The following is a 24962-nucleotide window of genomic DNA, read 5'->3' as shown; positions in this document are numbered from 1 at the left end:
TACAGATGCTCTTTGGTTCTGTTGCTTTAAACAAATGAGTGTGCTGTCTAACCTGAGATCACAGTTCTGGCATATTATTTCATATCGTTAGCAGGCCTCTGTGCTGAAAGCGTCATTCAGGGACACAGAACTCCAGTGTTCACTCCATTAGCTTTAACTCACTCTCTTGGCATGGCCAGACAGGCTGTCATTGTTCTTTCTTTCGGTTTTAGGCCCATATTAAGTAACTTGAACAGGTAATTCGTGAAACTCAGGTTGACATTGTCTTACTTGGGTTGGTTGCATAGGTTGTTTGTTTGTGAACCAACTTGAAAGTGGATTATTGTACTATATGATAGTTTTTAAAAAATAAAGCACTGCACGCTCAGACATTCAACTTTACAACAATCATTCATTTTAAGCATAATGTGTTTGAGTGAAGTGATCTGTCTCTGTGTTTGTAAACAGGTACAGGTCATATATTGTTTATTTGTGTCAGCCACAAATGGCGAAAGAACCTCTCCTTAGTGGGTGTGGTGCGTTACTACAGCAACTGTCATTATAACTTTATTATAACATTATTATTATGACATCACCAACACACAGTGAGTCACATGCTTGAGGAAATGTTGCTATAGTGATCTGTCAGTCAGATGAGGTGCACCACGTTCCCTTTCTGGACAATAGTGTGTACGAGCAGATACAGTAACTCTTTACCTGGAGGGCAGGTTTTATAAAGGCAGTGTTCCCGTCCTATTGTATGTCTGTGTTTGTGCATGTGTTCATAACTAACAAGGGAATCATCATATCAAACATGGTGATGAAAAGCAAGTGAAATTTGAGTCTTTGAACTTGAACCATGAAGTGTACACGCAAGAGGTTATAGTTTGTCCAAACCTTTCTGTGTAACTCATTCATTATGTAAAATCTGCTGTAGTGGTCCACCGATATCGATTCGATATTGGCCACCAAACTATATCTTGGAGAGCAGTACAGTACATTTGCTGTAATTACATTTATTTTACGTAGTATTTAATATAATAATTAGAAATAAATAATTTGAAAAAAATCTGTAAAATAATCATAATTATACAACCCGAATTCCGGAAAAGTTGGGACGTTTTTTAAATTTGAATAAAATGAAAACTAAAAGACTTTCAAATTACATTTTATTCACAATAAAACATAGATAACATAAAAAAAAAAATGTTTAAACGGAGAAATGTTACAATTTTATGCACAAAATGAGCTCATTTTAAATTTGATGCCTGCTATAGGTCTCAAAATAGCTGGGATGGGGGCATGTTTACCATGGTGTAGCTTCTCCTCTTCTTTTCAAAACAGTTTGAAGATGTCTGGGCATTGAGGTTATGAGTTTCTGGAGTTTTGGTGTTGAAATTTGGTCCCGTTCTTGCCTGATATAGGTTTCCAGCTGCTGAAGAGTTCCTGGTCATCTTTGATGTATTTTTCGTTTAATGATGCGCCAAATGTTCTCTGTAGGTGAAAGATCTGGACTGCAGGCAGGCAAATTCAGCACCCGGACTCTTCTACGGCGAAGCCATGCTGTTGTAATAGCTGCAGTATATGGTTTTGCATTGTCCTGCTGAAATACACAAGGCCTTCCCTGAAATAGACTTTGTCTAGAAACCTTTATATACCTTTCAGCATTCATAGTGCCTTCCAAAACATGCAAGCTGCCCATACCATATGCACTTATGCACCCCCATACCATCAGAGATGCTGGCTTTTGAACTGAACGCTGATAACAGGCTGGAAGGTCTCTCTTTCCTCTTTAGCCCGGAGGACACAACATCCATGATTTCCAACAAGAACGTAAAATTTGGACTCGTCTGACCGTAGAACACTTTTCCACTTTGAAACAGTCCATTTTAAATGATCCTTGGCCCACAGGACAAGTTGGCATCTACAGATGGCACGGTGGATTGTGTTTACCGACAGTGGTTTCTGGAAGTATTCCTGGGCCCATTTAGTAATGTCATTGACACAATCATGCTGATGAGTGATGCAGTGTCGTCTGAGGGCCCGAAGACCACGGGCATCCAATAAAGGTCTTCGGCCTTGTCCCTTACGCACAGAGATTTCTCCAGTTTCTCTGAATCTTTTGGTGATGTTATGGACTGTAGATGATGAGATTTGCAAAGCCTTTGCAATTTGATATTGAGGAACATTGTTTTTAAAGTATTCCACAATCTTTTTACGCACTCTTTCACAGATTGGAGAGCCTATGCCCATCTTTACTTCTGTGAGACTCTGCCTCTCTAAGGCATCCCTTTTATAGTTAATCATGTTACAGACCTGATATCAATTATCTTAATTAGTTGCTAGATGTTCTCCCAGCTGAATCTTTTCAAAATTTCTTGCTTTTTCAGCCATTTGTTGCCCCTGTGCCAGCTTTTTTGAGACCTGTAGCAGGCATCAAATTTGAAATGAGCTCATTTAGTGGATAAAAGTGTAAAATTTCTCCATTTAAACATTTGTAATGTTATCTATGTTCTATTGTGAATAAAATATTGGCTCATGTGATTCGAAAGTCTTTTAGTTTTCATTTTATTCAAATTTAAAAAAACGTCCCAACTTTTCCGGAATTCGGGTTGTACTTTAGATGGCAACTTCTTGATTCTGTAATACTATTATACTGTAATACTATCTATCTGCAATAATATTTGCAAAAAAAATAAATAAAACTGAGACCTGTCTGTGTGCACTGGGAATCACGTTTTCTCAAATAAAGACCAGGCAATGCTAATTTTACATGCAGTAGACAGTGAATGACATAATGGATATAACTGGATATTGCGCAGCATAGTTTCATTTCTATTATTAGACAGAACTGTTAAATAAAGACAATAGTGACCACAGACTCTGGGTTCTCAGAAGACTGGGTTTTTAGCCCTGTCAAAATAAAAGTCCTTATAGGCCAAAACAGAAAAAACTGCTAGGCTAAATATCTGCCAATATATACGACAACTACTTCTCAGCAGCATTGCCAAACCCTCCTATTGTAAATCTCCAAAACCAAAAAGCCAAGCCTCATCAGTGCCTTACAATACAAAAAAGGACTCAGACTGTTGAAAAACAGTGTTTAATCCAAGAGATGGCTTTAATGTGTGCGTATGTGTGCGTTCTCATAGATATGGTTTATTGACGACAAATGTGTAAACATGGTTTATGAGGACACTTCCTGTGTCCTCGTAAACCAGATGGCTTAAAAACATACTAAATGGTGTTTTTGTTTTTTGTTTTTTTTTAATTCAAAAAATGTAGGTTTAGGTGTAGGATTATTTCAGTTGGGCGATAGAATATACAGTTTGTACAGTATAAAAATCATTACGCCTATGGAGAGTCCCTGTAAACCACATATTCAAGTGTGTGTGTGTGTGTGTGTGTGAGACCAATAGATTTATTACAGTATGTTTGCTTTGCTGTGTCTGATCAAAGTCACATCGAGCTCTGTAGAGCTTTTGTTGTTTGTTTGAGACTGCTGCAAGTTTTAAATTGCATTCAGAGAGTGTGTTTGTTTAGATTCGTCTTCTGTATTTGGTGGTAAGTATATGGATGGCTCTTTTCAATGCAGTGCTAAGCGCCAATGTTTTTTTCGTCTTCTACATTGATTTCCACCCACAGCCATCATCATGTTCTTTCAGGAAGCACTGTGTCCGTTAGGACCGTGTTTTTCCTCTGCTCATGTAATTTCACTTTACTGAATAAATTAAGTCATTTAGATCAGCAGATCTCTCCATCACCAGCCTCATTCATCTCGTCATCCTGTCATCGCTGTCTTTAAATTGCTGAGGGGTGTCGGTCTGTCTGTTCTCTCTCAGCAGAGATGCTTGTTTACTTCACCATTCATCAACTCAATCAAACTCTTATTGATCATGTGAGAAGTACATAGAGCTTTGTTCTTGGGTTTAGATAATCCAGAAATTCTGTCATCATTTACTCACCCTCATATTGCTTAAAAACCCATATGATTTCAAGCCTGGATATTCTGCTAATCATTCATATCTGGTTTCATGGTGCATGATATTAGTTGTCAGCTGGCATTGCTAATTTGTTGGTATCGGTCCATATTGGATATAAAGCATCTGATATTGTATATTTAACTGTGCATGCTTGTTTCCATCTATTTTAACATTTAGATTATCTTTGCAGTCATCTAACACTCACTTAAAATTAATCTTTAATAACACTAATAATTATTACATTATATTGTATTATGCATTGCATGTTATGCCTAAATTCACAAGAATTTAATACTAATAAATGTATTTTTATTTTTTAGACAAAATAGTATAGAATTTGAGATTTATTTTTTTTTTACAAATTATTGAATTGTAACATAAATGCATCCTAGTGTTAATTTCATCAACAAAATCTGACAAAAAAACATTTGTTGACGACCTTTTTTTCCACGACTAAGACCAAACGATGATGAGACAACACCAGCATAATTAAATGATAACTGATGGGTATATTGATGAAAAAGACGAGACTAAAATGTAGTTAAAAAATAAAAACTTTACCAAAATATAACTTTAACAAAATATTACAGACTGTTTTTAACAAGCCTCTATGAGCTTTCATGCTTGCGGTTTCCAGATGTCAAGGGTTTAAATCCCCCAATCAGAGCTTTTCTCTTAAAAAGATAGATTTTCTGCTCAGTGTTTTATTCAGTCTTTCCAATCTGGCAACCATGTACACTTACGCTACCTCTGTGTGATAATACAAAATCTTTTTTGCTGTTGTTTTAATATAAAAACATTAACGAAATTTGGAATTATTGGAATTACTATTAGGAATTTCACAGTTTTGAGAGAATTTTGTTTTACCAGTTTTCATGTAGACTGAGAGTGTTAAAGGGTTAGTTCACCACAAAAATGAAATTTCTGTCATTAATTACTCACCCTCATGTCGTTCCAAACCCGTAAGACCTTCGTTCATCTTTGGAACACAAATTAAGATATTTTTGATAAAATCCAAGAGGTTTTTTTTTTTTCCATAGAAAGCAATTAAATTACCACATTCAAGATCCAGAAAAGTAAAAACATAATTAAAATAGTCAACGTGACTACAGTGGTTCAACCTTAATGATATGAAGTGACAAGAATACTTTTTGTGCGCAAAAACAAAAAAAATAACAACTTTATTCAACAAATTCGTCTCTCCCGTCATTCTCCTATGCTATTTACGTCCAGCGCTTTTGTGTTTACGTCCGAACGCCAGCTCAATATTGGCCGAAGCTGTTCACCTGAGCATGGAAGTGCTGGACGTAAGTAGTGTAGGAGAATGACAATTGCTTTATATTAAGGATAAAAAAAAATCTCTTGGATTTCATCAAAATATCTTTAATTTGTATTCTGAAGATGAACAAAGGTCTTATGGGTGTGGAACGACATGAGGGTGAGTAATTAATGACAGAAATTTCATTTTTGGGTGAACTAACCTTTAAAATATGATTAATAGCATATAATAAATCAGTACATTAGATAAGGTAAAATAAACCATGCATATGAGTTAACATTCTCTTGATTTTTGCTTATACATGGAAGTGCAATAATTCTGATAAAATTTCTGAACAAAGTAATGGTGATTAACAATTTAACCATTATGCAGCATGATGAAAATGTGAATAAGTTTTCATTGACTAAAACTAAATAAAAAAAAATAGTTAACAAAATTAACACTGCATCCCTACTGTTCTTTCCTCATATTTGGGATTTTTGTTTTGGTATGTCAGTCTTGTGCTCTTTAAGCTCCACTAACACTAATCAGTTTCTTGCATTGAATCTGACACGCTGGCATGCTGGCTGTCTGAGATAGCTGCTCATCTAAAAAAAAAAAAAAAAAAAAAAAACAGCAATTGCCCTTTGACCTGTTCAGCAGTTGTGCTGACTCATCTCAGACGTGCCTGTCATACCTCACCAAATCATTAAGCGGCTCTAGCTGTCTGTCCTTCATTGAGTTCACAATACAATCTACACTTCCGCAGATTGGAAGCGCACTCCAGGAAGGGGACGCAATTTGTATTGGCATTTCAAACAAAAGCGAACAGCTGAATCCCTTCACGAAGGGCCCTTCCACAAGTCTGTTAGTGAAGGGTATATGACATAGTTACTTCAAGGAATTCATTTTATAATTTATGGTCATGTGACCCAGGGAGGCGAATCCTTGCTATTCATTTTAAAGCTAGATGGCGGGAGAGTTTGAGTTAACATATAAACAGAATAATTCAAGTTGTTTTGTTTTTTGTTTGTGATATATTACACACATTTATGACATACATTTCATATGAAGTTTAAATAGGTTTCATAAGTATTAAATGAGTTTTAAAGTAGATAAGTGGTGTTGACTACTTGCATGCTGCCTTTATTATTAAGCATTTATTAAGTGATGTGAAGGCCAAGTATGGTAACCCATACTCGGAATTTGTCCTCTGCATCCAATTAGAACTAGTGAGTAGTGAACGCACACACACCTGGAGCAGTGGGCAGCCATTTTGCTGTGGCGCCCGGGGAGCAATTTGGGGTTAGGTGCCTTGCTCAAGGGCACCTCAGTCATTTCCTGTCAGTATTGAGAATCAAAACTGCAACCAGCTAATGGGTTGTTCTTACAAGAGGACATCACACTGCATTGTCATGGTAATATTCCAGGTGAAGGTAATGAGGAAATTGCATTCGCTGTGTCTGAATATACTGTACCTACTTCCATACTATATAGTAGGCATAAAACAGTATGTGAGCTAAGTAGTATGTCCAAATTCATAGTATTCATATAACATTCGGCAAAAAGACTTGCTTCTTCAACTGAGATTCTGAAGTGCGCATTTGATGGATGCTTTACCATCCCATGAGGCCACGGGAGAGGATTTGTGAATGGAAGTGAAGCGACGCAACTGACGCTGTAGGTCACAAAATAATGACAACATGGCGGATATAGTACGAATTTTATTCATACCGCACACATTCATACTAAATAGAACATACAATTTTAACAGTCGCAAAGTAAGTTTTAAACCAAATGTATTACCTACTATAAACAGTATGCGATTTTGGACGCAGCAGTTGTCTTTCATTGCTCCCTTCACCAAGTGCATTCCAAACAGCTACATAATGACACGCAAGTGCCCTGCTCCCTCCAAAATCCCTACTTCAAGGGCTCTGCCCTTCAGAGTTAGTAGGGCATAGGGATGCTCCCCTCCAATTGGAATTCGCCCAGAGTTTTGTTCCAACCCAAATCAAACACACCTGAACAAGCTAATCAAGGTCTTCAGGATTACTAGAAAATTACAGGAAGGTGAGTTTGGTCAAGGTTGCAGCTAAACTCTGTAGGAAAGTGGACCTTAAGGGCCAGAGTTGAAAATCCCTGATTTAGGGGGTCAGATGAGGTCAAATCTGTCTATATGAAGTTGTTTTTGGTTGCAGTTACTCTCTAAATGTGCTTGTTTGTTTCTCAACTGGGCAACAGGATTGTATCTGACAAAGTTGTTTGCTTGGATAGGAAATGACATTGCTTAACAGATCAGATCTTACGCAGATCTTACGCCCACGCCCATAAATCCTCCTCACATTACTGCATTTGGTCAGCATGTTAACATGTCTTCATGAATCAGCTTTACATTCTTAGACTAGCTGCCTGTGTCATCCTGTCAAACCTGCACTATTGTAACTGGAAGTACTGCATGGAAGTTTCTGCCTTTATTTAGAGATTGATGTTATAAAAAACAGACAGTTCGATAAAAAGTAACATTAAATATTTATTCACAATGTTGTGTCTGTGAATGATACTTTGACCCGTATCAACGCTTTCTTAGCTCTTTGAAGGCCAGAGGTATGTGTGTTTGTGGCGGTGTTAAGACAGTACAGATACAATCTTTATAATATCAGATCAGATCAGCTCAGCGTCGACTGCTGACAGGCTGTGGGAATTAGCAGGCTAACTTTAGCTGTTGTCTGCTCTCTGCGTGTATAATCAGGAAATAACACAGCTTTGAGTCATAGACTGGCTTTCTCCCTCAGGAAAATATGAGAAAGAAATGGAGCCAAAGACAAGTCAGGGATTTTCCATTTGTTTTCCTGGCATATCTCTCGCTCACATGCTTTTGTGCCACATCTTTCCATATAGGTCCTTTCTCCTGAACACAGTTTACTCTACTCCATGTTGATGAAAGTAAGATGAAGAGCCAGAGAGAGACACTGCGTCTACACTGCGAGCAAGCAACTTGATGTGACAAAACTAGAACACCGCCATTAAAATCAAAGAGACTGCTGACAAAATAGGGATGGAAATATTTGTGAATTTAACAGATTTCTACTTAAAACAGAACTATTTTTAGTAACATACTGTAGTGTTTTTTTTTTGTTTGTTTTTGTTTTTTTAAAGCATCATATTATAACAAAACTCCCTTGAACAAGGTTGTGACAAAGTCAGTCCAAGTTTAGTTTTAGAGTTTTTATTAAAATCAATCTTAAATGTTTTTTAAGGTTTTTTTTTATAATCTATTTTAAAATGTCTGAATTTCACTAGTTAAAATAGATACAAGCAGCCATGGCATTAAGAAAGAAAGAAACAAAACTCTGTTCCAAATGAGTATCTATACATTTTCATATGAGTAAACTAACAGTTCTCATTTCTACACTGTAAAAAAAATTGTAAAAATCTTTAAAGGGTACATAACACACACAGTTTCGGCCAATCTCATGTTAATCCTGAGTATCAGATTTTTATCAGATTTATAAAAGAAAGATACACTGTATCGAGTCTTTCCGAAAACAGCCGAGCTCCTGGAAGCGTGCCGTGGGCGAAGCTAAAGAGTGACGAGCACACGCAGCTTTTGCGTATCGAAGCTATCGATGGTCAGCTATACAAATGTATTTAAACATAGAAAAATACACCATCACATTATCCCTGGATAACTTTTGATTCATTATACATTCGTGATGTTCTCATTATATGCACTTACGCGCCGACTGCCAACAAAACAGACATTTGAAGCAGTTTTACTCACCACCTGCGGTTCCGACTCATGACCAGGATCATTATCGCTGTGACCGCTCCATCTTTCAGTTTCAGATGATCTGTAAATCCAGCGTAGAACTGGGTTTTGTTTATGAAACCATAACCGCCGATCCTGAGGGCTCGAGCAGCCATGGAAAACACGAGATATTCTCCATTCATTTTAACCAGACACAACTTTATCCTTATTTTGATAGTTAATTTAAGGCGGTTTTTGTGGTTTTAATGACAAATGTCAAGAGTGCATCGATGTAATGCGTGAGCATAAATCTCTCAGCTCCACTTAACGCTGGGTTCTTTGGGGAGCAAGGTTATCTTTTCTTCACAACCAAATACACACTTCTTTGGTGACATTGTTGATTTCGTAGTCTGAAAACAAAGTGATAAATCTTTCTCGAGCAAATCCTGTGCAGCGCTGCCGACGATTTCCATAACCCGAACGAAGTATTATTGTATTATTACGTAATACAGGGCCATACTCAAAAAAAACTTTCCGAAACTTGTACGAACTCTGAAGGAGTGTATTTGGCACAGAAATACTCCGTCATACTTCCAACTCGTTTTTGAAACTTTGGCCATGTTTAGCAAGAGAATCCAACTCTTTAACTTTGTAAATAAGTCAGAATGCATAAAATAGCATTAGACTCCCCCTTTAAAGAAAAAAAGTGTAAAAATACTACAGTAAAAACCTGTTAATTGGTTAACTGTAAGTTACCTTACCATATAAGCTATAGTGAAAAATTGTAAATGGTTTAACATTGCGTTAAATATAATTTTACTGTTCAATAATATAAAATGTATTTCATTTAAATAGGTTTAGTGAAGAACCACTTCGACTGATTCAGTAAGCGAGTAACTCTTTAGACCGATTCAAACCAACTACTCATGAGTCATGACTAATTCTTTAAAAGAGCTGACTCATAAGTGTCATCCGCTTATGAATTGGAGCGCACTAGCCATTCTGTATGTTTAGTGTTGTGTCAGAATCTGTGGAAGAGCGCAGATGGTCAAGAATCACTAACCGGACCATCATGAAAATCATTTATTTTTATTTTATTTAAAAAAAAAAAAAAGATTTTTTATTTCTAATCCAGATTTTCTAATTGCATTGATCGTTGTCTATGAGAATAGGAGACAGAGATTGAGAAAGCATGTTCTGTTAGCACCTTTAGTTTGCTTGTCTTCAGCAATGTAACAAAATGTTCCAGTTAAACAGCCAGATTATGTCATTATAATGTGGCCATGTAATGAGTAATGGATATGATGAGTAATCAGAACAATACTAGTTCCTTCAAGTTATGAGCCATGGCCTAGTGGTCAGCCGTGGTGATGCAGTGATTTGAATCTGACCTCTCTCCACAATACCTTCCCTCTTTAATGTTTCTGTCAATAAAAAGCAGCTAACATAAGATTAAAACATGTTTTGATAACACATTTTCATAGGCGCAGTATTTAATTGAAGCAGATTTTTTGATTTTTTTTTTTCACTAAAGTCCATTGAGTGACTAACGTCAACCTAGCAAGCAAAAACTGATAAAATCCCCTCTTTTATATCACCTCATGAACCAATGCATCTTTCCCTACACGCTTTACAGTTGAAGAATCAACTTGTCATTCTGATAAAGAATGAAAATATTGAATGATTAACTATTTTAATAGCTGTGATGTGTGTTACTGTCAGCTGGTGATGTGCTGTGACCTGTTGAGACGGAATGTGTTTAAAATAGCCATTCACATAAAATAAAACATTCTGATTATTAAGTCTGTTTTCTGTTTCAGGTTCATTTTCCAGATGTGGAGAGAGTGGAGTGGCTCAACAAGGTATGAGTGTGTGGTGGGGTGGTTTCATAAAAATAGATCTGCATCTAGGATAACCCAGAAATGTCTCCTCAAGAGCATTAACTCTCTTTCTCTTTTTTTTTTTTCTCCACAGACTGTGCATCAGATGTGGCCATATATTTGTCAGTTTGTAGAAAAAATCTTCAAAGAGACTATTGAACCGGCAGTGCAGGGAGCCAATGCGCACCTTAGTACTTTCACCTTCTCCAAGATAGACATGGGGGACAAGGTACATGCACATGTTTACCTAGCTATCTAAATGAGGACATACCATGAAGGTCAAACCATAACTCAAACTCTGAACTTTCCCCTAAAAGAACTTGTTGCATTGCATTCCCATAAAAACATTAAAAATTAATAAATAAAGCAAATTATTTTTGTATATGTTTATAAATATTTACAAATTATGTTATAATTATTATTAAATTATATTATGGTGGTTTAATTATATCTAAATTATTATAATGTATTAATTATATTAATAGTTTTATTTATCATAAATAAATGAATTTTTATGTTTTTAACTTTGAGAACATACCAAAGCCTTCTTCTTTGTTATATAAAGCTATTTATAATTGCTACAGATTAACTCAAACCCTAAAAGGAAACCTTTGACATTTAAAAAAAAAAAAAAAAAACTAACTAATTATAAGAATACTAACACTTTTGTATTTTTGAGGGCATCCATGTTAAATAATTAATATTTAACATATTTGACATTTTACTAAGCTGTACCCCATAGTACAGCTTAGCAAACCCACACACATGTTCTTACACAAAAAATATAATAATTTTTTTTGTCTGTCTGCAGCCTCTCAGAGTGGATGGAGTGAAAGTTTATACAGAGAATGTAGATAAACGACAGATTATTATGGACCTACAGATCAGGTAAAGTACACATAGACACAGTTAACCACTGGGACTCATTAATGGGCATTATTGAAACACTTTTTTGTTGTATTTGTGTAGTTTTGTCGGAAACACTGAAATTGATGTGGACATTAAGAAATACTACTGCCGTGCAGGAATCAAGAGCATACAGGTAAGACCATGAGACAAGTGTGTGACACATGGCTGTTTGTGTTGTGCTTACAAAAGTCGCTTACATTTGAGTTGGTCCCCATTACCCTGATAACAATCAGAGCAACCAAACAGGAGCCTCATGAGTTTGAACTGTATGTCAGAAGAGCTTCTTTGCTCTGTTAGATTAGAGTCAGGCATTAGAGATAATGGTAGTTCCTTCTCATATCTGCAAGCAGAAGTTTTTTAATTATTTATATGAGTGTATATAAATTACTTTTTGGTTGTAACTAGAAAGGATAGTGGAGATGTTACAGGAAACAATACAGAGATGAGAGGAGAGGTGGTGGCATCAGGAAATGTCCTGAGCAGGATCTCTCAGGCAGGGGCGGATTAATGGATAGGCTTACCTAGGCTGCGAAAAGCGGACCACTCGTTTTCTAAACTGATGCTTGTCAAAAACAGGTAGACCTACTGTTAATCTGACAATGCCCAATGCCACTGGATCAGAGCGCTGTCAATCACTGCCTTATTTTATGCCTTATTGTCTGTAAATTTGACATTGCTTAACACAATTGGATCAGAGCCTGTCAATCCTTTGGCAATGTAAAGCCGTTTTACCATGCCAATAAAGCTACTTGAATCTGAATTTGTCAATCACTGATCGATTTGCTGAGTTTCTCATACAGGAGGAGAGACCACAGACCAGATCTCGCACTGTCAATATTCTTATTACTTTCATGTGACTGATCAAGCTGTTAGCTAGTATGATTAACAAAATGCTTCTCTGTGTCCAGATTTGACTGTAATAATAAATGCAAAAACTGACACTTCAAATTAACTTAACAAATTAACAAAAAACAAAAACAATCTAAGCTTTGACAAAAAGTAGTCTCTAATAATGTCTAAATATAGGCTATATCCAAATGCAAAACCTAATACAATTAAATTATGTCTGAAATCAATGTACACAGCCATGTTTATATATTTATATAGGGCTATAACAGCCATCTAGTGGTTATACCTTGGTATTATAGATGATAAATTGTTCATAATTTAGAGGTAAATATTAGTACTGTAAAATTCCCATATATAGCCAGTACTTATTTGGAGTGTCTATTTACACTAAGTGCAAATAGCGTCCCTTGTTGGCACACGCTATTTACACTAGCTCCGCCCACCAATGTCTGGTTGGGCCACTCAAGTTTTAAAAAAGAATTCAATGTCTTCAGTGGCACAGCAGTAAGTAAGCGGGTAAGGCTCGCAGACCTGGCTTTTAACGCGATCGACACAGGTTCGAATTCCCCTTTTGCCAAGCTCGCATTTATTTTCAATAAAAATTAAAATAATGTTCTAAAAGTGGAATTAACCTGGAACAAGTGTTTAATAATATTAAAAGTGTTTATTGGGTAGGGTTAGGGGAAGGTGTAGGGAGGGTTTTTATTCTCCCAATAAGGCAGCAACCATTTAATAATTTTAATAAACATAATCATTTACACTCAATAATGTTATTGCATCCTGTTAATGTACAAAAATACTGAGGTGCAAATAGTATTTGACTCTTATTGCAAAGAACTGATACTTTTACATGGTGTAAATAGAATCTATTGCTATTTTCACCTTGTGTAAATAGGATATTGCTAAGAAAATGCTGCTATTGTCACTAAGTGTAAATAGAATATATTGTTATTTTCACTTAGTGCAAATAGCCGCTGCTGTACTTATTTTTGTTTTCCTCTATTAAAAACCAGAGATTGAATCACCTCACTCGAGTAGCCATTAGCCTATTAGTGATATTTATTTTGTCATTAATATTTATGATGATTATTAGTGATACAACATACGTGCAGGCATCCCACCCCGCAAAAACACATTTCCGGGATATGGCACAACACCCTTCCTAATAAAAAAAAATTGTATTATAGGCCACTATTACACCTATATTCATTCGCGTAAGCCGCCTAACATGAATTTGTTCATTCAATAGCATTCGTGCACCGAAAGTGAAAATGATTTAGTTGAGTGTGACAAAAAAGAGCAGTGTCCACAAAATCTGAAAGCAAGTGGTCACAGGCTTTCTCTCTTGCTCAGTCAATTTCTGGGATATTGTATATAATCTGGGGGGGTGGGGGGCCTGTAGAAATCCCTGAGCCCCTGTAGACCTTAATCCGCCCCTGCACTCAGGTCACCTGCGCATATGATGCATGTGAATTAATGCATGTGATTGTGGTTAATGCATATGCTGCGACACATTCAGCTGTAGTGCTCATGCCAGCAAGTTTGAAATCCAACATTTCTCACTTTCATTATTCCTTTCACCCATAATTTCTTGACCAATATTTTATTAGTAAAAACTGTGATTAAATGTCATATTAATAATGCAAAATATTATAATATGATTTTTTTTGTACTGCTAATTATTTTTTGCTTACCTTTTATTTGTTTGTTGTTTTTATGTGTAGCTTAATGGGGTGTTAAGGGTCATCATGGACCCGTTGCTTGGAGACATGCCTCTGATTGGCGCCCTGTCAGTGTTCTTCCTCAAGAAACCCGTACGTTAACCACCAAGTACACACACACACTCACAGACAGACATATTGCAGAACTTGCTTTCATTGTGTCTTTGTGTCTGATTAGTTTTTCTCCTACATACCTGACATTACCTACATTAGACAATCATACAATATAAAGAATGATGAGAATCTGCCTGTTATTTAATAATAACCTACACCCTTGTTACTGCGCTAAGAGTTTTTTTCTCAGAACACTGCTCTGACCTGCTCTGCAGAAACTGTTCAAAAATATCTAAATCTATTCCTCGTAAACCTGTCTCATTCATCCATTACATTCTCAGCTGTTCGTCACCTGGAAGTCTTGATCCAGAATACTGATCTAAAGGACACTTCACTTCTTTATCTTTCATATCAGTAACTTAAACATTGAGAGAAGGTTTTGGTTTCTGTCTGCGAAACTCAACACTAACTGCCCACTCTTTCTGGTTATGGAATTATTGTATTTATACAAATGTATTTATATAAATTTTCAATTAAAAGCAATCAGGTTAGGGTTAAATCTTTGGACCAAATCAACAAAACCAACATTACAACATTTAATTTGAAGCAAAAAAAAAAAAAAAAAAAAAAAAAGAAGTATTTGGAAAGAAAACAAGCATGATTCATTATTCCATGTTAACAGTAATTCTCTGTTTGGCACTGAATGATGTAACTGAGTAGGCCTTCCTACACTCGCAGAATTCTTATGTATTTGTATACTACAATTCAAAAGTTTGGGGTCAGTACGATTTTTTTTTTTTTTTTTTATGAGTTACTTGGAAGTCTTGATCCAAAATAAGAAATGAATTAAGTTCTTCAAAAGTGGCAGTAAAGACTTTTACATTGATACATAAAATTCTATTGCAAATAGAATTTAAGCAAGAACATTTTTTTCAAGATAATACTAAGACATTTTTCTGAGCACCAGATCAGCATATTAGCAATATTTCTGAAGGATCATGTGACGATAAAGACTTGTATCTTTGTCTTTTTCCTATTTTCAAATACTCTTTTGCTTAAAAACAAAGTTGTTTGGTTCGGTTCATGGCTTGAAACTCTTTACTGAAGAATTTTTTTGAGGTTCCTATGGAAGGAAAAATGCTTCCACAACCAAGACTGCTGAAAAAGTGTGCAGTTACTGTTATATTTAACATGATAATATGGCCTTGTTACTGCTGTGAAAGAGGAATTATGCATATATCTACAATCATATACCTATGTAACCATATATCTATGCATATATCTACAACACAGGCATTTGCATATATCTACAACCATAATGTATTAAACAATGTTAAATGTGGCTGTATCTCTCTCAGTTTCTGGATATAAACTGGACGGGACTTACAAATATGCTGGACATCCCTGGAATAAAGTAAGTGACAAACGTGTCAGCCATCACACGCATGCATTATATATAATGTAGTCATGTTATTATGTCAGTTTCATGAAAGTGGAAAGTGGATCAGTCAGCCTCCCTTTGAAAAACATACATGCTGTCACATGACCTATTTTGTATTATGAGGTGGCACAGATAACAGTCTCTCACACAAACATTATGCACGCTCACTCCAGTCTCAGAAATGCTGCTCTTCCTGTCAGACCACATCAGAGGATCCACGGTTACACCCACTTGTGATGGTGATGAGGGGGTCTTAACAATCTGTTTATTTTAAAGGCCGCCCTAAGATCCGCTACCATCAACGTGCGTGTCCAATGTAGAGTTTAATGTGTTTTCCCAGAGGAGTCTCTCTATCTCGCTTTCTCTCTTTCTCTCTCGCTCTCTCTCTCTCTCTCTCCTTTTATAGTCATATTATAGGTGGAGCTGGTGTTGTGGTTTAGGTGTGGGGAATGAGATCTTGTCCTTTGTTATATTTTCCCTTTCTCACACACACACACACACACACACACACACACACACACACACACACACACACACACACACACACATACACACACACCCTCACAGAAGAGTCATATTTCACGCTCTCTTCTGCTCAGACATCAGAGCTAAAAATCAATCTGAATACTTTGATCTCTCTCTGATGAAGTACATGTTCAAGCTGAAATGCAAATTAATTGTCATTAACATACTGGGGACATAAGAGGTTTCAATGACTATAAATGACAATACTTAAATAAAAACAGTACTAATGGAGGACTGCTGGGGGGAGAATGGAGGAAGCGTTATGACGCTTTAATATATATATATATATATATATATAATAATATATATATATATATATATATATATACACACACACACACACATACATTATTACATGTATTGTTTTCAGCATTTCAATTAAGCTGGAACGTTTTAATATATTCATTAATATTAATTATAATATACATTTTATAATTAATAATGTATTCATTTAAGTAGTTTTAAGTCATCCTCAACCCCCTTGGATGTTTACTAAGGCTCCCTAGAACCACTGTCTTATCCCACATGTTTATGATATCACATGATCCAGCCAAAAAAGGGATAGTTTACCCAAAAATAAAGTCTTTTTTAGTGGAACACAGAAATTGTTACTTAGCCAAAAGTTCTGGCTGCTTTTTTTCTATACAGTGAAAATGAAAGTAGATGGTAACTGCGGTTATCAAGCATAAATTACCAAAAATATATAATAAAAGTAGTCCATACAACTTGTGATCTATAATAACCCTTCAAAATATCTTTTGAAAATAACGTTTCAGAAGCTGTATGTATTTATTGATGGGTGGCTGGATAGATTGAATTTAATGCATTTGACTGATTTGTTTTTATATTTATTTGACATCATCATCATTTATACTAATCTCTCTCTCTCGCCCACAGTGGTCTGTGTGACAGCGTTATTCAGGATATCATATACAGTTACCTTGTGCTGCCAAACAAAATCACTATTCCACTTGTAAATGATGCGCAGATTTCCAGACTCCGCTTTCCTATGCCGAAGGTGACACGTGCACACATATACACGCTTCACATAGACATGATTACATGTATATATACGCATAATATTTCTATCATATAATGCATGTGTGTTTGGTGTAGGGTGTTCTGCGGATTCACTTTCTGGAGGCACAGGACCTGGTAGGGAAGGACACGTTTCTGGGTGGTATGATAAAAGGAAAGTCGGACCCGTATGGCGTCATTCAGCTCGGTAATCAGCTCTTCAGATCCAAAGTCATCAAAGAGTCGTTAAACCCTAAATGGAATGAAGTATATGAGGTAAGGGGCTGATTTGGGAGCAAGTGTGTCTCTCACTGATATGTTTTTATTTGCTAACTGAGGTGCTTATGTGTGTGTTTTAGGCATTTGTGTACGATCAACCAGGACAGAATGTGGAGATAGAGCTATATGATGAGGACACAGATAAGGATGATTTTCTGGGAAGGTAATGGCTGTGATTGATCTAATCAATCATCAAATAATCACAAGACATCATACTTCAGAACCCCACCTTAAAGATTTTCAGGGTCTCTGTGTCTGTGGTTCAACTATTCACTGTTTTGTCCTCACAAGGATAGAAATACCAGAAATCTTTGACCTTATGGGGACATTTTTGGTTCCCCATAAGGTCAAAGAGAACCACTTATAAATCACACAAAATGATGTTATTTTGAAAATGTAAAAATGCAGAAAGTTTTCTGTGATGGGTAGGTTTAGGGGTAGGGTTATGGTTAGAGGATTGAATATACAGTTTGCAGTATAAAAATCATGTCTATAGAAAGTCCCCATAAAACATAGAAACCCATTGTGTGTGTGTGTGTGTGTGTGTGTGTGTGTGTGTTGTGTGTGTGTGTGTTAATCATATGTTTCTCCTCCTGTATTCTTTAGTCTTACTATCAACGTAGATGAACTACAGAAGGAACAGAAAGTAGATGAGGTACAAAAAAGTTTTTTTTTTTTTTTTTGGTCTTACATCTGTTCAGCTTGGTATTTGAATATCTGAGCTAAAAGTTTGTGTAAAAAAAAAAAAAAAAAGCTTAAATGAATAGTTCACTCAAAAATGTAACTTAGCATCATTTACTCAGCATCATTTATTCAGGTTGATGCTCCAAACCCATATGACTTTCTTCTGTGAAGCACAAATAGTTTTTCATATAATGAAAATGAAAGGGAACTGACAAGATAACAAAATACCATAAAAGTATCATAAATGTGGTTCATAGGATGAGTAAATGACAGCAGAATATTCATTTTTGAGTGAACTATCCCTTTAATAAATGATTATTATAAAACAAGGCTGTAACCATGTATTGAACATTGGGGGGTGTTGTGTTATTGGTCTTTTTATTTTAAGGAATTAAATTATTAAAGAATTAGAAGAGCCTTAAAGAAATAAAGAAAAAGAAATAAGAATGGTAAAAGTTCCAGGTCTATAGTTTATTAAGTAGGCCTAATCAGTTTAAACTGTTTGCAAATATTTTTGCACACATTCACCCTTAGTCGTATGTCTAATATGTAAAAAATGCAAAACCTTCTTGTCTCGTCACATTCGGTTATGAATTACATTAATCATGTACATACTAGCATATTTTCAATTCAAAATGATAATTTCAAAAAAAATGTTGAGTAGTTTGCACTACTACATATTACTGTCGGTCACTGATCATTACTATAAAACACTTTTCTGTAAAACGGTTGTCAAATATTAAATGTTTTGCTACTTACGTCTTACCACTCACTCTTTCACTGAAACTAAAGCGTTCTAAAACTAAAGCATAACGTTGGAATTCACACTCGTCTTCTGTGAACAGTAAGCCCCGCCTTCTTTGATTTAAACGGCCATCTCACTCATTCTGACAGTGACAAGCATTGTTAGACCACTGAGGCAGACCAGTCTAAAAATGTAACATTTAAAACTTTTTGTCTTTCTAACGACAAACAGAGTGGTGCATAATGGAGTGCAGCAGAGCAGCATCAATATTATCAATATTCTATTTGGCCATTTCTAACAATTTGGGGGGACTTGTCCCCCTCAATGTCTATGGTGGTTACGGCCCTGTTACAAAGTATAAAGTTTGAAGCTTGTGTAATAAACGTATTATAAAATTATTTATATAATAAATCCCCTCAATTGTGTGTGTGTGTGCTCGTAGTGGTTTGTACTTGATGATACTGCTAAAGGGAAGCTTCACCTGAAGATTGAATGGCTTTCTCTTCTCCCTACACCTGATAAACTCGATGAGGTAACATAACACTCCCCTTACACACATCATAGTGTTATGATATGACAGACTTTACTGATCAAACAACAAATGTACACTATCCTTCAAAATTTTCGGTTGATAAGATTTTAATGTTTTTGAAAGAAGTCTTTCAGAAATACAGTAAAAATAAAGTAACAACTGTAATATTGTGAAATATTAAGTTTAAAGTAAGTTTTCAATTTTAATATATTTTTAAAATGTAATTTATTCCTGTGATGGCAAGCTGAGTTTTGAGCGTCATTTCTCCAGGCTTCCGTGTCACATGATCCTTCAGAAATCATTCTAATATGATGATTTGGTGTTTAAACATTTTTTATTATTATCAATGTTGAAAACAGTTGTGCTGCTTAATATTTTTGTGGAAACCGTGATGCATTGTTTTCTATTCTTTGATGAATAGAACAATCAAAAGAACAGTGTTTATTTGAAATAGATTTTTTTGTTACATTATAAATGTATTTACTCTCACTAATGATCAATTTAATGCATCCTTGCTGAATAAAAATAATAATTTCTTTAAAAAACTTCAACAGAAAACAGCACAGACTAAAATATTTTAGATAGCAACCATTTCATTACTGATTAAATTCGAGAAATTAATATTGTCAATCCAACTGACATGTTTGTATCTTATCCACGTTGTGTGCATGAAATAGACGCTGAACACAGTCAAAACATGCTGTCAGAGAAGCTCTAATTAAACATCTGTTTCAGTCACTTATTTTGGCCTTTCAAATTTTTTGTAGCTAAAATTTTGGTGCATCCCTAGTAACTATATTTAATAAGATTTGAACCCTAATATTTAGCTTATTGCATGTAAAATTAGGCATTATTTTGTCTTTTTTTAGAGGAAGACCTCCACAATGTAGATCACATACACACTGATGAAAGTTTTATGTGTTGCTTTTCAGGTTTTAAGCAACATTAAAGCAACTAAAGGGCAGGCCAATGATGGACTGTCATCTGCATTACTGCTGGTGCTGCTGGACTCTGCCAAAAATCTGCCAGTGAGTATTAACACACACACACACACACACACACCCACCCACCCACCCACCCACTAGCTTTCTTTCTTGCTTCCTTATTTCTCAATGCTCCACTTTCCCTATTTCATCTGATATCACTTCTTCTACTACACTTTACCTTTTGCTCTTTCATCCTCTATTTCTTTCTGTTGTCCTGCTCTGCTCTGATTTCCTGTCGTTCGGGGTGAAGAGTGTTTTTGAGGGGCACGTGGGCAGTGGGTGTCTGAGAGAGCGCCGCTCTGCCGGGCTGGTGTTCTGTGAGAACACTTCTGCCCTCTACAGGACAATGTTTGTGAGTTACTCTGCTGGCATTTCCATTAGATTGTTCTGCTTGCATTTGACCTGCATTTGGTGCATTAACATCTGGTTGCTTCATTTACAAATGTTTCATAGTTACATCTCAACTTCCCTTTTGCATGTAAAATCTTCCTGTAATGGTGTTCGAACTCTGAGGACTGTTTTGTTTGCATTTGTTTATGCCGTGGTTCATCCTGTCAGTATGCTAGTGTTTACAGAGGCCCTGCCTGCATTTTGCATAGATATAAATAGTCTCTGTATTAGAGGTGTTAATGCAGCCAGTTTTGTGTGTGCAGTTGTTGTTGTTTTTTTTTTTTCACTTCAAATGTGTACTTTTTTCCTTTAAAGAGGACATTTGAATATAGAGTGTCAGAAGCAGTTCAGGGAAATATTTTTGACTATGTTCACACAGCAACAGAATGTGGTTTTCAGCCCTGTGTAGTGCTAATTGAGGTTATGATGTGGTTATGGGTATATTGCTAATAAAGTTTTCATTGGCCAACGATGATACTGATATCTAAAAATTAGGTTGGCCATGTATTATCATATACACATCTCCGTTATACTATTTATGAAAAAATGCCAAAAAAGTCACACGTATTACAATACCATATGATAACAAAGGAGACATGCACAACATTGCTGAAAATAAAATTGTTTACTAAATACATTTTATCAGAATTCACTTTCAAATTATTTGAAATCAGAAAAGTTTTAGTTTCAATTGATGAGGCCACATTTGACAGGTGGATGAAGTAGTTATTCGTCAATATTGATAATCTCAAAATGGACAAAATTAAATTACATGTCCATACAGGCATTATTCGATCCACTCCTGTCTGCTGTTGTATTTACGGGACAATTTGAGACTCGCACCTGTTAGTAAATGTGCTTGTGAATCTCGAACATTCACTGTGTGAACGTAGCCTCGGTGATTACATCATGATCGTGTTTGTAACCATAATAAACAGGTGTACAGTTGGGATTGTCTTGCTCCAGCAATGATACGGGTGGGGGCAGGGCTGTAAGACAGCTTTTGCATTGAGATACACTACAGTTCAAAAGTTTGGGGTCAGTATTATATTTTATATATATATATATATATTTAGATTTCTGTTTGTTTAAACTTTCTATTCATCAAAGAATCCTGAAAAAATGTATCACAATTTCCAGAGAAAATTAAGCAGCACAACTGTTTTTAACATTGATAATAATAAGAATTTCCTGAGCATCAAATCATCATATTAGAATGATTTCTGAAGGATCGTGTGACACTGAAGACTGGAGTAATGATGCTGAAAATTTAGCTTTGAATCACAGGAATAAATTACATTTTGTAATATATTGCAATAGAAAACTTACTTTAAATTGTAATAATATTTCACAATATTAGCTTTTTTACTTTTTTTTTTTTTTTTTTTTTTAACTGTGCCTTGGTGAAGATAAGAAACATTCAAAAAAAATGAAAAATCTTACAGACTCTAAACTGTTGAACAGTAGTGTAGGTGTTGAGGGGTGTAGGATAGAAGGTTTAAAGTGTAGTAGAGTGTCAAATTTGGGAGCATGTTGAATGAAACGGGAGTTACACTTTATTTTAAGGTGTCCTTGTTACAGTGTAATTAATTATGCAATTAAGTACTGAGTAATATTAATTAACAACACGTACTGCTTACTTTAGGGTTAGGAGTATGGTTTGGTTTCGGGTTAGTTGCTTGTAACTGTGCATAATTTACTGTCACTACTGTAGTTAGTACATGTAACAAAGACACTAAAATGAAGTGTTACCGAAACTGGTCTTACTCTGCACTTCACTGTTTGAAATACATAAAAATTAAGTAATGTCACACAAGCAAGAGTGATAACGAGTGTGGTATTGCTTTTATACAACTGTTTAAGAAATTTAATATTGAATAACTTATAGTTTTGACATAATATTTATCAGTTTGTCTTTGCACAAATTAGTTCTATATTTCCAAACAAAAACAGAATCAACTGTTGTGTTTCGGTGAGCAGCAAGCAAGCCCCAGTGCTATTTTATACATAGATCAGGCATAACATTATGACCACCTTCCTAATAGTGTGTTGGTCCCCCTTTTGCTGCCAAAACAGCCCTGACCCGTCGAGGCATGGACTCCACTAGACCCCTGAAGGTGTGCTGTGGTATCTGGCACCAAGATGTTAGCAGCAGATCCTTTAAGTCCTGTAAGTTGCGAGGTGGGGCCTCCATGGATCGGACTTGTTTGTTCAGCACATCCCACAGATGCTCGATTGGATTGAGATCTGGGGAATTTGTAGGCCAAGTAAACACCTCAAACTCGCTGTTGTGCTCTTCAAACCATTCCTGATTACATGGTCTGCAACAGTGCTTAGGTAGGTGGTATGTGTAACATCCACATGGATGGCAGGACCCAAGGTTTCCCAGCAGAACATTGCCCAAATCATCACACTGCCTCCGCTGACTTGCATTCTTCCCATAGTGCATCCTGGTGCCATGTGTTCCCCAGGTAAATGACACACAAGCAACCGGCCATCCACGTGATGTAAAAGAAAACGTGTTTCATCAGACCAGGCCACCTTCTTCCATTGCTCCGTGGTCCTGTTCTGATGCTTACGTGCCCACTGTTGGCGCTTTCGGCGGTGGACAGGGGTCGGCATGTGCACCCTGACTGGTCTGCGGCTATGCAGCCCCATATGCAAAACTGTGTATTCTGACACCTTTCTATCAGAACCAGCATTAACTTCTTGAGCAATTTGAGCTTACGCTTGCCCATTTTTCCTGCTTCTAACACATCAACTTTGAGGACAAAATGTTCACTTGCTGCCTAATATATCCCACCCACTAACAGGTGCTGTGATGAAGAGATAATCAGTATTATTCACTGTCAGTGGTCATAATGTTATGCCTGATCAGTGTACAACATCAGCACGCTTGGCCAATCAAGCTCAAGGACCGTAAATAACTGTTGTATAATTGTAGCTGTGTCGGCTCATGCCTCATTTTATCATCTTCATCTGTGACTGAGAGTGTTCAAGTAAATTAAGGCATCCTGTATGTGGTATTACATTTCTGCAATCAGATTTATTGCGGGTTGATTTTCAGTGAAGTGTGGTTTGGACTGTTTCTCTTTGGATTGCCTTATCTATATTTCTCTTTCATTCTTTCTTCATCACTGTTCTTGACATCTGAACTGTGTCCTCTCTTGTACCCACTCTCTAGACATCACTAGTCAAAAACAATTGAATAAACCCTGTCTGTGCTGCTGTGTTTCGCTAGGACTGTTTCAACATTTGAACAATCCTATAGATAAAAGACAAAGAGGCCTCTTCTTTTCTCATTTTCATCAAATTAACCATGCATTAATACTGTAACCATCATTCATTTTGTTGTTTGAATGTGTCTGTGTGTTTTGTGCAATTATGAATTTAACTCTGCATGCCATCCTCCTAATAATCCTGCCTGTATTTGTATTTGTTTGTGTGTGCGCGTGTGTCATGTTCTTTTCTGCTTGGGGAAATAAGCGCAATCCTTTAGAATTCAACAATGCAGGTCTGAAGAAGGGTACGGTCAATAAAGCGATAAAGGTAACACAACCAGTTTTCTCACAATTTACACACACATACACAAAGAAAGTTGTAGAAAGACCTCACAAGGTGACTGTGTAAGATGATCTGTCTGCAGCAGGTACCGTGTGTGCTGTCTGTGCGCTTCGATTAACCGCATGCAGACCTGCGTGTGCGTCTGACAATCTGAAACTCACTGAATTCCTACAGTAACAGGCTCTCTGAATGCCACAGAGGCTTTTTCACTTGTGTAAATCTCAGCCAGCTTTCCAATCTCATTTTCACAGTTCTGAATTGATTGCATTTGATTCAAGCAATTTATGAATCAAACGTATACACACATGATCTTACATAAATGCAACATATAAGACCATGCTTTAATCCAAGTCCTGATATTTATATAGAAAATGCTATTTATAAGGGAAAATTGCTTATGTTTTTAATTTTAATT

At 36.1% G+C, this 24962-nt stretch overlaps 1 protein-coding gene across 1 annotated transcript in view; it reads left to right on the top strand.

The window, feature by feature from the left end:
- esyt2a (extended synaptotagmin-like protein 2a) overlaps positions 1 to 24962 on the top strand; it is a 35932-nt gene that overhangs the window by 2515 nt on the left and 8455 nt on the right. Inside the window, 12 exon segments of the mRNA XM_051861780.1 lie at positions 10792 to 10833; positions 10946 to 11080; positions 11663 to 11739; positions 11821 to 11893; positions 14334 to 14423; positions 15743 to 15798; positions 17248 to 17368; positions 17467 to 17643; positions 17727 to 17809; positions 18253 to 18301; positions 19518 to 19607; positions 20540 to 20635. Coding sequence (XP_051717740.1) covers positions 10792 to 10833; positions 10946 to 11080; positions 11663 to 11739; positions 11821 to 11893; positions 14334 to 14423; positions 15743 to 15798; positions 17248 to 17368; positions 17467 to 17643; positions 17727 to 17809; positions 18253 to 18301; positions 19518 to 19607; positions 20540 to 20635 — 1089 coding nt within the window.

This window comes from Ctenopharyngodon idella, chromosome 2 (assembly GCF_019924925.1).
Source record: "Ctenopharyngodon idella isolate HZGC_01 chromosome 2, HZGC01, whole genome shotgun sequence".
NCBI classification, from domain to species: Eukaryota; Metazoa; Chordata; class Actinopteri; order Cypriniformes; family Xenocyprididae; genus Ctenopharyngodon; species Ctenopharyngodon idella.
This window is presented reverse-complemented; position numbering and strand designations above follow the sequence as displayed.